At 40.6% G+C, this 13,671-nt stretch overlaps 1 protein-coding gene across 9 annotated transcripts in view; it reads right to left on the bottom strand.

Moving 5' to 3' along the window:
• The window catches only part of myo1b (myosin IB), a 220,772-nt gene that overhangs the window by 26,695 nt on the left and 180,406 nt on the right, over positions 1-13,671 (bottom strand). For 4 of the 9 annotated variants that reach the window (XM_039755322.1, XM_039755325.1, XM_039755323.1 and 1 more), the window contains 6 exons: positions 10,642-10,842; positions 7,942-8,035; positions 6,500-6,649; positions 4,290-4,358; positions 3,919-4,005; positions 1,124-1,210 (listed from right to left, as the gene is read on the bottom strand). In XM_039755322.1, coding sequence (XP_039611256.1) covers positions 1,124-1,210; positions 3,919-4,005; positions 4,290-4,358; positions 6,500-6,649; positions 7,942-8,035; positions 10,642-10,842 — 688 coding nt within the window. The remainder of the gene's footprint in view (positions 1-1,123; positions 1,211-3,918; positions 4,006-4,289; positions 4,359-6,499; positions 6,650-7,941; positions 8,036-10,641; positions 10,843-13,671) is intronic. The other 5 variants (XM_039755326.1, XM_039755330.1, XM_039755327.1 and 2 more) reach the window with 2 other exon arrangements.

Here is a 13,671-nt window from a genome sequence, read left to right on the forward strand (position 1 = left end):
AGCTTCAATCCATTGAAATTACCATTTAATTTCAAATCACCTTTACTTATTGGTTCACTCTCATAACTTAAAGGTGATTTCACTGATCCCTAGCTATAAAATGATGGTGGCTTCAATTCAGAAAGCCTAGTGCATATTTTTTGGTGCAAACTGACAACACCTCTTTTTAAAATTTATTTGTTAAGTGTCACTAGTTCATTAGGTCCAATTAATATTTGCATTTGATATGGCAATTCCTGCTTAATAAACTAATTAGTTTAATTGATAGTCACTTTGAATGAAAACATAATAATCTGTATGGCTTCATTGTGAGAGTTGCCCGTTGCCATTTTTACGGAAACTAATAACCAAAATGTGATGCTTTTACGTCAGCAGATAGTCATGCCGTAAAAGGTGGTCTAACATCATTTCTCTCTCTCTCGGTGTTCATAACCATGGATAAAAAGAAGAAAGGAAGACTGGTCATCAAATTCTTGATCATAGAAGGATATACTGCTGTAAACATCCATGAAAGGCTCAAAAATGTGTATGGTCAGGTGACAATTGACAAGAGTAATGTGTGAAGATGGCTAAAAAAGTTTAAAGAAAGCAAAACCAGAGTTGAAGAGAAACCATGTAGGGAAAGGCCACTGACATCAATCACTGCTGAAATCCAAAACAGGGTGGAAGACATGATTGTCCAAGAGATTGTTGAGGAACCTGGTTGTGACGACAATCTGAATTATCTACCAGCTTGGATTCAGGAAAGTGTGTGCCAACTGGGTTCCTCAAAAATTAACAACTGATCTGAAAGAGAAGAGACTGTACAGGATTTCGGAATTGATAGCAGCCAAGTTTTCAACAGTCAATGAAGTCGTTCACCCTGTTTTGGGTTTCGTCAATGAGGACTGTCAATGGCCTTCCACCATATGGTTTATCTTCAATGCTCTTGAAATTGCAATTCCTGCTTAATATTAAAAACTCAATCGTTAGTCACTTTGAATAAAAAGTCTTTATCAGTAAACATAAATGAACCAAAAAAAAAACCACACTCAAACAGGACATGGGATTAAGTAGATTCATCAGTTCTGATGATGTAAGGAGCGGGAAGAGGGGGACGGCATGTCTGCACATTCCTAAATACCTTTGTTCCGAGCCAGCAAGCCCAAATGACAGTGACAGCCCACTTATTCCTAGCTTCCTCCTTCAGACGCCGCAGTTCCAGTCGAGCCTGTGGAGGGAGGGGGCGTGGCCACCACAGGTGGGTGGGGTTAATAAGCAAAAGAGGAGGAGACAGAAAGCAGCAGTGAGAAAGCAAAGCCCAAAACCAGAAAGGCGACTGAGAAGAGCATCCAGGCATTTCTAAAACATGAAAACAGTCCTCCTTAACCAACGTCACTTTGAATCTAAAGGAACTTCTTCTGTCAAACATCTAAACACAGTTATCATCCTAAAACAGAAGGTGTGTCAGTCAAGCAAAATCACTCTCCTCAAGCACATTTATTTATGGTATTCTTTCAAACCAGTCCTATCGCATTTGGATCCTATATCGTTATGTGGAGGCCAACTCATTTTGCAGATTTTGATTCATTTGCACAGGATATTTGTTACATGCTGTTCACCATCATCTGTCCATGCAGCTTTGTAATCTCCACTTAAATAAACCCTACAGTTGCTCCCGTTTAATTACTGGATTGTTTCAGCTGTCATTTATATAACACTGACATGTAGTGCGATCGCTCGCAGTGTGATTGTTCAAAGTCGACATACAGCCTAGGAGTATAAAAGAGGTGATGCACTTACCAGTCTCCAAGCCCCCCACGTGTTGACCAATACTTAATATTTAAAAGAAACAGCTGAGCGCAGCTGTATGGCTTATTTATGAGGGTTGCCATTTTCTCCAAAACTATTCTCACATGTGATTCTTTTACACAACCAGACAGAGAAACTTTTACTGCATGACTGACATCATTTCTGTATTTCTAGGTGTTGCAGAAACAAAGAACAGTCATTGAATTTTGACCAAAGAAAGATGTACTACTGTTGATATCCAGAAAAGGCTCAAAAATGTATATGGTGAGGCAAACATTGAGGAGGGATACGTGTAAAGATGGGTACAAATATTTAAAGAAGGTGGAACCGGTGTTGAAGACAAACCACACAGCAAAAGGCCATTGAAAGCAGTCACTAAGGAAAACCCAAACAGGGCAGACAACATGATTCATGAAGACCAGTATATCACTGTCTCCAGAGACTGGTTGGTGCAAAATGTGTTTATGCGTATTTTGCACTGTGGCTGGTATGACAATAAAGTCACTTGACTTGACTTGTGGTGACGGTGGTACCAAGCAGATTATCTACAACCTTGGACACAGGAATTTGTGTGCCAAGTAGGTTCCTCATCAAGTAACAGCTGATCTGAAAAAGAAGAGATTGCACATGTGTTCAGAATTGTCCCAAAGTTCCTTAGCAATCCCTTGGACAATCATGTCATCCACTGTGTTTTAGTTTTTGTCACTGACTGCAGTTGAGGGCCTTCTACTATGTGGTTTGTCATCAGCACTGGGTTTGCCTTTTTAAAACTTTTTCACCCATCTTCGAACATTACACATCAATTGTCGTCTCACCACACGCATTTGTGAGCCTTTTTTGGATATTGGCAGCAGTATATCCCTTCTTTTGGTCAAGAACGTGATGACTGTTCTTTGTTTCTGCTTTATATCCAGGGTTCTGCAACACCTAGAAATACAGACATGTCATTCAAACAGTAAAATCTACTCTGTCTGGTGGTGTAAAGGCATCACATTTTTTTCAAAATGTGATATACTTTATTAATCCCTGAGGGAAAACTGTGTTTTCACATGACCTTTGAGGGTCAGAACACAGGGTCAGCTATTGTCCATCACCCTCTGGAGCAATTTGCACATTAAAGGCCTTGCTCAAAGGCCCAATGAAAAAAGGATCCCTTATGGCAGCAACTGGATTTGAACCAGCAACCTTCCAGATACCAACCCAGAGCCACCACTCCACCACTAGTTTTGGAGAAAATGATAAACATGCGTTACTTTCAATGCAACCCTCATATACAGAGGATAATCACCAGCAGACGCCGTATAATCCTTCCATGTAGGCAAGAAGCACTGAATGCGATATATAACCCACGGACTTCCTGCTTCACAAATCCGTTGACGTCTTCACCAGTTTTGTAGTGTCCTATGTGATAGCTAACCAAGGAAGACACCGAGCCTCCTCAGCAATGCTTCCTTCTACTTATAAAAACCACTAAATACTATCACTTGTGCCTTTAGATGCGAGTGATCGTCAAAAATAGCGGTTTTCATAAATGTAACTGGGGGAAAAAAGTAACAGAGAAACGCAAAGAAATCAGTACAAGCAAAAAGGTCATGGAGGAAACAAAGCAGAACTTTCGTCAGACTGGAAACGGGAGCTGAACCACCACCAGAACTTTAAAAAAATCCAAAAAATGGGTGAGCAAAAAGAGCCTGTTCAAGTACTCTCTCAATTACCAGTGCGATTCAGAAGCGCTGCAGACTGAAGGCACCAGTAGAGAACAGTCACAACCGTTGCCTAGCAACAAGAAGTACTGCCTTCAGAAAAGGGGCGTGGGCAAGACGTCGCCGTGGACACCTGTCTCTAGGGACTTAAGGTTTATGTAAGCAAAGTCCTCGGCCATGTGGAGGGACATGAAGCAGGGAGTTATTAATTATATATAAAACACATTTTTACATGTATTCCCCTTAGAAGACACATCTTTCACATTATGAAATAACAGTAGAATGTAAAACTTAAGTGTTAAGAGGAAGAAAAATATTTAAATTAAAAAGGTTAGTTTGTTCAGTAAGTGCTTAGTGCCTAGGAGGAGACGGCACTGATGTCAGATAGGTGACCCACGCACCAGTATTGTAAAAGCACTCTTACTTGTGTCCCATGCCAGTACGCTGCAATGGTGGTCACTGCTTCCGTACATCTTTTCTGGTACTTTAATTCCCGAAGAATCTTGCGTGACTGGAAAGTGAAAAAGCAGGCAGACACCATGTAGCAAGAAGCTTAAGAAATGTGTTGGGTCACAAAGAGGCAACGGGACATTTTTTTCCTTTTTTTTTTTTTTTTAAAAACTTATCTGTGCGTAAAACAAGTTTATGGTGACAAATATAACAACAAAAAAAAAGGAATGGATGTACTGAGAATGACCTGGCTGTCATAAAGTATATCTTATAAAAGAATTTAGCTGGTATAAATTCAGGGAAGGAAGAAAAAAAAAAAAAAAACAAACAACTGGAAATTCTCACCTTCCATCCTCGGATATAAGATTGGACCACAATAGCTGAACTCTTGATTCGCTGGTACTTCTTTTGTTGCTGTTAAATCAGAAAAACAGTACGTGTAAGAGCCATTTCCTAGTTACATAAGATTCATAAATATTTTATTGGATGACAATGCATAATCTATGGGAGGTTCCTAAAACCCCCATAAGTTGAGTAAAATTGGCATATTCTAGCTATTTCTATCTGTTCTGACTAAATATTATTCTTCAGTTAGTGACCAGCCTTGCCATGTGTAAGGCGTAAAGGGCACAAGGTTTTAAGCGGTGCCCGTGCCTACAGGCCTTTTGAGTGTGTGAAGTAACTTGTAAGAAAACGCGCTTATTTAAGGGCAGAGCCGTACGCTTAAGGCGTACAGAAGAAGAAATTAAGAACTTTTAAGTACAGAAATATCTAAAGTTTCTCAAGAAAAGCTAAGCTTAGAGAAAGTACATTTTTTTCTTTTTTTGCCTTTTATTCTACGCGTGTAACTACATTTTTCTTTATTCTTGTGTGGATTATTTGCTTTTAACTTTCACAAAATATTTTTAAAAACTAACTTTTGGACTGAGAGATTTCTTTCGGCACGTGTTTTACCCGTGGTTGATCTCACCTTATACTTCGGCGGCTACAGTACGGTTTACAATCTAATGTCAAAAGACACCAAACGTAATCAATTACCTTGTTCACCATCTTTGAAAGAAGTGTTTTTAAAATATGAGGCCTTTGCTGCATATCATTTTCATTTGCTTATGTTATGTACAGTAGCGTTGGATTGGTATTTAAAATTTGAGTTTGGTCAGAATTTCAGCTTTTCAATATTCAGACCTCAGGACCCGTACCAAAACAGTTCTGATGCTAATAATGGATAACTCCAACCCCACCTTCCGGTTTACTCCAGCCTCATCTCCGTAGTGCGTCGCACCATCACACTGCAATTACGCACCACTTCCGTCTTGATAGCTGTGAAGTCTTGCTCACGTCGAAGTAACAAATGGGAGGGATGTCCACAATGACGTTCCGATCACGTTGAACCAATGGGTGGGTCCCCCACGAGGGAAACAATAAGGATTAGTCCCCCCAGAATTCTTGCTCACGTCAAATCAATAAAGGGAAGGGGTGTCCCCCGTGAAGTCCTGATCACGTTGAAGCAATGGGTTGGTACCACATTACATTTCAATCGTTCTGAAGCAATAAGGGTTTGTCTCCTGGGAATTCTTGATCATGTCAAAGCAATAAAGTGGACGGGTGTCCCCTGTGAAGTCCTGATTGCATCAAAGCAACAGGTTGGTACGGAGTATAGTTTAGATTGCAATCTGGACCTACCCTTACTGCTTCTATCCTATTGTTTGTGTGCATCCCTTTTGTTTCTGTCCTATTGTGTGTGTGTGTGTTCACCCTGTGATACACTAGCGCCATCGCCAGGGACTGTCCCTGCCTTACACCCGATGCTTGTTGGGACAGGCTCCAGCTTCCCCGTGAACCTTCAATAGATAAGCAGGTTTGAATGGATAAACGAATGAACAAGTGGATTTAAAAATAAAAGCCTAATGTAACACTGTAAATGTAATTCAAGATCACATGGGGTCCATACCTATCTTTGCAGTACTCAGCACAAGGCAGATATCAGCCTTGGCCTGAATGCCAAACCATCTCAGAGCCCAGTCTTGCGCGGACACACACACACATTCACTCTCACAATGGGCCACTTTACCTAAACAGAACGGCGAGGGGTACAGATGATCACATTTTCTCGGAATTCCAAACATTTCAGGCACAAATGTCTGTGAACAATGCAGGAGTAACACGAGAACTCAAAACTTCAAAGCGCATTGATTTAGCCATTTGATCATTCTTTCCTTCCTTGTGTTTTCATTACCAAAGAGCACGCCAGCCTGTTACTCTTAGCAGTGATAAGACATTTTGCATTTAAAAAAAAAAAAAAAAGTATAAAGTTGGAGTAGCACACTGTGGGAAAGTAACTTGTTTTTTTTACCTGTCCTTGCTGCATTCCTGCCTAAAGTAATTTGGGTTCACTTCCCTTTCTTATAAGTCAGCCTACTCACCTCCTCCTACTTGCTTTAAGTTCAGTTATGCAATCTCTTGTTAAAGCCTCTAAGAGCATCTGAAGCACTGATACTGGCAGGAGAAAAAGCAATATGAAATATGAAAAATAAACTGTCAAAACAACTCCTTACCGCATATCTGCGGTACCAGGCGGCTACGGTGACCTGACTCCTTTTCATGAGCAGGAAACGAGTCCGGCACTTCCAGCCACGGTAGATCTTCTGGATTAGGGTTGCCAGGTCCTGTAATCGCTGCTTCCTTTGATCCTCGAGGTGGAACAGCTGCAGGACCAACAGAAGGGAATGTAACTTGTAATATAATGACAGGTTTTAAGGGGATGGGCGTTGTGAGCATTTAATGGAGGAAGAACCTAAGGGGAAGGCCAATTTCACTGATGGCATCAGTCATCCTTAGTTGCAAAACATTCCCAATAAGCCAACCAGAGGAATTATTTTACACTTATTGCACTATTCAATGGAAAAATCTTCAATATGTTCACTTCAGTGGTGGCAGATTCACTGAAAAGTACTCAACAAAATGTAGACCAGCATTTACAAAACAATAGGCTGATGATGTAGAGCCACGTCAAGAGGTCTGGAGGTGCATGAAACAGAAGGGAGGACCAGAGAAGTATGTGAGAATTGTCCAGGAGATGTATGAGGGAGTGAGGACTTGGGGTAGGGTAACAGACAAGATCTTAGTTAGAGGAGGTCTGAACCAGGGGTGGTCTTGAAGTCCTTACCTCTTATCTGGTTATGGATGTGTTGACTAAAAGGATACAAGACCAGGCCCCTGGTACAGGATTTTTGCTAATGGTGTTGTCTAGCACCAGAAAAGAGTACAGAAAGTTGGAAGAATGGAGAAGGACTTTAGAAGATAGGCAGTTGAAGACAAATGGGAATAAGATGACAGAATATCTGAGGTTTAAAAACGATCCATGTGAAAGTTTAAATATCAGTGGTAGCACAAGATGGAAAATTGGATGCAGAGATAACCCATAGAAGTGCAGTGTGGACGGACATTTGGAATAAGGTATCAGGAGTATTGTGTGATTGAAGAGTTAAGGCAAAGGTTAAAGGTCAGGTTTTTAAGACCAGCAGTGATGTATGGAGATGAGACCTGGGCAGTAAAAAGATCAGAACAGGAGAAGAATTTGGATGGGGCAGAAATGTGAATGTTTGGATGGGCGTGTGGAGTCTCATAAGAAATGAGACAATCAGAGGTTGAGAGACAAGGAAAATGTGGGCAAAAGAGTGAAGGTAATGGAAGTCCAGGTGAAGAGAAAGTAAGGGAGAAAAAAGCAGAGGTGGACGGATAAAATAAAGGAAGACCTGAAGTAAGTGGGCACGACTGGGGAGGAGGTACAGGACTGAGCTGTGTGGAGAAGGTTGATCAAACACATCAACCACACATAGAAGTGGGCAAAGATTAAGAGAAAAGAAGAAATTTTAAAACAATAGGGAACTTCTAAGGTTTTGAGGGTGCATTTATTTTATATTCATGATGGCACAATGACACTTCTACTGAACACAATTTATACATTCTGCAAGAGTCAATAAATTCAAATCTGTACCGTTCTGGGATTCCTGATAAATATCTTTGACCTCCCGTAGGAATACTCTTCTCTGGGGATCTGCAGATCTTTCAGCAGCACCTCCACGCCCTCCCTGGAAAGGACAAGCAGACATATATAATTCATAAGACAGACAGAACGAAAATATTCTTGAAAAAAAAATTATTAAATGTAGCCAGACATGAAGAATAACCAATAAGGCTGAGATTCCTGAGCCTCATTTGCTTTGCACACGACACGTGTGTGTTCTTCTTGAACTTAAATGTATGCTAAGGGGTATCAAAAGTGTCAGCCTGATCTAAAAGAAGGGAACCACCAATGAAACCAAACAAGTTTTACTTTTCACCCTAATGCATTCCTTATGACATTCCCAAAATTTTCTACTCAAATAAAATGTTTTACACTATATGGCCAGAAGTACGTGGGCACCCCTCCAAATTAGTGAGTTCAGGGGTTTCATCGTTAACGGGAGCGTCAACTCAAACACATAGCCATGCAATCTCCATTGGCAGTAAAAAGGGTTGAAGAGCTTGGTGACTTTAAAAATGGCACTTTCATCAGATGTCACCTTAAGTCAGCACATGAAACTTCTGCTCTGCTAGTTCTGCTTCAGTCAACCGTAAGTGTTATTACTGTGAAGTGGTAGACCACACAAACTCATAGAGCAGGCCCGTTAGGCACTGACGTACATCACATGTACAAAGTCTCCTCTCCTCTGTGGCATCACCCACAACTGCCTGCGAAAGCAACATCAGCACAAACACTGTGCATTGGGAGCTTCATGAAATGGCTGAGCAGCTGCACACAAGTCTAAGACCACTACATGCAGTGGCAAGCGTCAGCTGAAGTGGCGTAAAGCACACCTCCATTGGCCTCTGGAACAGTGGAAACATGCCCCATGGGACACGTCTGGTAGCTTAATGGATTAATCAGAGTTTGGCAGATGCCAGGAGAACTGCTACATTCCAGACTGCATAGTGCCTACTGTAAAGGTTGGTGGAGGAGGGATAATGTTAGGGTTGACCCTCTTTGGTTCCAGGGAAATATAAACTCGTAATGCTATAACATACCAAAACATAGCAGACAACTGAGCACTTCCAACTTTGTGGCAACAACTGTTCCAGCATGGCTGTGCCTTAGTTCCTGTAGACACGCTCCAAAATCTACTGGGATGCCTTCCTAGAAGGGGGGAGGCCAGTGTAGCCACAAAGTCAGAGGTCCTCTCCATTTTTGGTCTTGGAATGAGATGTCCAACAAGCTTATATACAGTAAGTGTGATGGTCAGGTCTCCACAAACCACTGGGCATATAGTGTGCCTTGCTTGTGCTGCCATACATTTGTAGTGAACTTCACATCTTTATTAGTGACATAGCACATCCCATGGAAGAAGCCCTTTAGATAGGACGACAGGTGGCAGCCATCTAGGCCCAGGTCAGTGTCAGAACAAGAATGAATTAACTAATTAGCTTCATCTGCATAGCGTCAAATGTACAAGTATGAAAAGAATTTTACTACAACTATAAAGCATCCTTTGGAGGGGCGCACTGTGAAAGAAGCTCTACAAACTCAAATCAAAGTAGATAAATAGTCTAGAAATAAAAGTCTGAATTAGCAAAAAACGCACTAATTCAGGGTGTTCATAAGAAATGTAATGGTTTACTCCATGAGGTAGGGGTTCAAAATAAACAAGAAGAGTTAAATAAAATATTTGAAATATTAAAATGTGTACTTCACTGCAAGTGCTTAAATATTCTCAATTGTAGGAGAAATCTCATTTGTCACCCTTTGATGGAGGTCCATAGAGGGCTAGTAAACTAACATCATATTCATTATCACTGACTTTGAAATAGTCTGAAATTATACCTCACTGGCTTACATTTAAAAATCTGTCATTTTTAAACTTATTAAAGGGGCTCTTAGAAGGCTAGGACCACCAATAAAGAATCAAATATGACAAATGTTAACATATTGTGACCAGCAACTTTGAAAATAGCACATAACATGACACTCCATGTGCCTACATTAACGATCCCCAGGTTTTGAAGTTTTGTGAAAAGGAGCAAGTTTGATCTCCTCAAACCCCTGTTGGGGTTGGCTGATAAGGCCTACACAACTTCAAGTCCTTCTGATCAGTTTTTCCCCCAAAACACAAATTGATTTACTCTTTATCATAGAGCAATTTCCTGCACAAAATATGGTCCAAAAATAGCCTAAATGAGAGAATTTTGGGTCTAGAGGGCCAAATATGGTGGTACACCCAAAAAAAGCTTGATGTCTTTCTTAACTAGACATCATGACGAGTGGAATGGCATTTCATATATAAGTAATGCAAATATATAACAAACTGAGATGATGTCCACTGAAAAAGCCGAACACGAGATGTAACTCGATTTTGGAAACGAGAATCCTACACTTAGAACTCTGTATTGCAAACATTCAAATGTTTAACAAATTCTTTCTTTTTCAGAATCTTGGAGGAATGGGTCCTCATCCTGGCAGTACGGGTGCAACACAGAAATCAACTCTGGTTGGGGAAACAGCCCACTGCATGTTACATTGACACAGACTGAGGATGAGTAGCACCAACATTACTAAGCTTCCCAAAAATCTACAGTATGTTGAGAAGATGGAGGGATGATTTACCTCTTGTGATAAGATGACCGTCTCTGCTACCTGAAGGGTTTTTTTTTTTGTTCTTACCTGGCAGGTCCTCTCCAATGGGGCCAAGTTTGCTTGCACAGCATCTTGTAGCGTTCCAGGCAAGGCTCATAAGTCTGTCTGAAGGCATAGCCTGCCCTCCTCACCCTCACGTTTTCCATCAGCCCCAGGTAGCGCACCTGATGGCAGACCAGTGAGTCTGTAAAGATATGAGTTGCCTTCTTATCGTTTGGCTTGATGCATCTGAAACAAAACAAGTAGCCAAAATGTCAGGTCACTCGACCTCAACTGTGTTTCTAATTGCGACTCTCATGGGTCAAAAATAACTCATACAGCACAGAATCCCGAAAGATGACGACAAACCGCATATTTTGCTGGAACAAAAAAAATATTTGAGCAAAGATTAAAAAAAAAAAATAAAAAAAAATAAATCAGTATATAGTTTAGACAGACAGTTCAAAGCACCCTAATGAATTGTAGAAAGCTTCATTTTAGCTGGTGCCAGGAAAAAATTAACTATAATAGTTGATAAGAGTAGAAGTACCACCCATCATTAGAGTACAAGTCAGTGTCGAGTAGAAGTCAACCCTTTTACTTTTTGTATTTCACTCTACAGCAGTTTGTGATGTCTTATACTTTCACACATATCTAGGGCTTCTGCATGATTAACGACTCTTAATTTAAAGATAGCTTGTAAGGCATCTCATTTTGGCTTTATTTCAGATTTGAATTTACCTTCTGTCTGCTTATCCTGATATATAAATAAAATGCATTGTTATTATCATTATTAGGAGTCACAACGGTAACTTGTCATCTGGACTGAGCAGGCCACGCAAGCCTCAGAAACATCCTTTTTCTCTTCTCCAGGGGAATTCCCAGATATGTCTAGTTGAGAGATATGAGAGATATGAGCCCTCCAAGTGTCCCCCCAGGTATTCCCAGAGCACAAGCCTATCACCTGCACTGGTGCAAGAATGGCTGCTGTCACATAATCCATATGGATGCTGATGGTTGAAGTGGTTCTCCACTCTCTGTGCAAAGCACTTAGAAAAGTGCTATCTAAATGGAATCATCATCATTATATTATGTGTCTTCTAATAGGTCATTCCTGGCACACCCTAATCACATCAACTGAACCTCTCAGTCCAGAGAAGCAGCCGCCTTTCTACTCCCTCGTTCTTTTTTCCATTAGCAAGTTGTCCTCCGTAATATAAATGGTGAGACTAACAACCTTCCACTTGTGATTCAAGTCAGCTCAGTTCAATGTTGCACAATGCTGAGGGGCAGATCTACTATGAAACGAATGAATGTTAAACTTCAGAGCCCCTGATCTTTACGTAGTGTAAGCATAATGCCCCTTTGACTTATAAACAGTTATCTTTTTATTTGAATTTTTAATTGCTTCTGTGCGAAGGTTAGTCGATTAAAATATGGTATCAACAAGAACCCCTAAACCGCTGATTTAGATCTCCCTCTTTTGAGCAAACCATCTGCAGCTTGTGGTGTAGTAAATCATCAAATTGGCAGAAGTATTGGTGAAGGCCTGCCAAGATCCAACTACTCCGATTAGCTCACAATCAAAGAGCATTTTGTCTTGAATGACTTATTCTTCGTTTTCCTAGTTAGGCCTGCTGACTTCACTCCCACCTTCAAATCCTCTGCCTTATCAAAAATTCTTATTTTCCCTTTATTATTCTGAACAGTTTTTTTCTCTAGTGTCATGTTTCTCTGGCACACCAGCATTCACTCTACCTGCCTCTGCTCTGTTTGCTCTGAGTTTCAACAACATTTTTATTTCTATAGCACATTTGCATACAAGGAATGTGGCTCAAAGTGCTTTACACAATATAAAAGCTTTTCATACGTAACATTTGAATTTATTTCTGGTATAGATCATTTCAAGAATTTGTTAGAACGTACTGGTTTTAAGCATGGTTTATCATCATGACATAAATTCTCAGAAGTATTGTAACTTCTTGCCCATGCAAGTGTTGCCCTTTGCTTTTGCTCCTTGTCTCAAACTTCTGGATTCTTCAAGCATGTTGCTGACCCTGCATTTACAGCTGTGGTTCAGACCATCAAAGCGACAAGACGATTTGCTTATTTAACACGTCACATGTTTAGACCCCTAGACAATTTGTATATTTTTAGCCTTATATGAATAATTCTATAAACAGAAAAGGAGATACAAAGGCTGATATTCATTATCTTCCTTTTTAAGTGTCTGTATTATTCAGGAAAAGGAACAGCATGACATTAGAGAAGAAGGAAGCTCCTCCAACAAAAGATGCCCACAGTTCAGACTCAGCCCCTCTCCTCAATGGCCCTTTGTGTCTCTTCACACTGTACATTCCTGTATTCCACACACTTAAACATACAGTATATATTGAGGCTCACACAAAAGTGGATCTGTTTAAGAAATCCAGCTTCAAATGCAATCATTTTTTTTAAAGATTGTTCAATATTCTTTAAAGTTTTGTCCTCAAAGGCTGAAATGACTATTGTCATGCATACATGTCAGTGGCTTGCTCTCTGGGCTCTTCTGATGTATGTACTGCCACACCAGCTCGAGAGGGGGCACTAGCGCTAACAGTGTCCTCTTCTGTTCCCAAGATGTCGTCCAGTGAGGGCTTTTGGCTCTGCCCCTTGTTATTAATCCCGTGACCACCGGAAGGATGTGGTACACCAGGGGGTGGAGGTCCTACCTGATGACTGAACATGAAAACCTTCACAAAGCCTAATGGCTCCTACAAAAAACTCGTGTCATAATAATAAGAATTGTTTAATTTATATAGCGCATTGCTCACTACTCAAAGCGCTTTACATAGTGAGTGAGAAGCTATTTCAACCACCACCAATGCGCAGCACCCACCTCACCTGGACTGTGCCTACAGTATTGTTTTTGTAAAATTCCAATTTTGCTCGTCTACAGCACAACGCATTTATGAAAGTATCCGACTCTAGAGCGTGTTTTCAAAAGTCGTCGTTTTTATGGGTCAAAAAACAGCAGACTCACAGGACAGATAATACAGCCAATCAATCAATCAATCAATCAAAAAACCTAACAAATAC

This window comes from Polypterus senegalus, chromosome 6 (genome assembly GCF_016835505.1).
Source record: "Polypterus senegalus isolate Bchr_013 chromosome 6, ASM1683550v1, whole genome shotgun sequence".
Lineage (NCBI taxonomy): Eukaryota > Metazoa > Chordata > Cladistia > Polypteriformes > Polypteridae > Polypterus > Polypterus senegalus.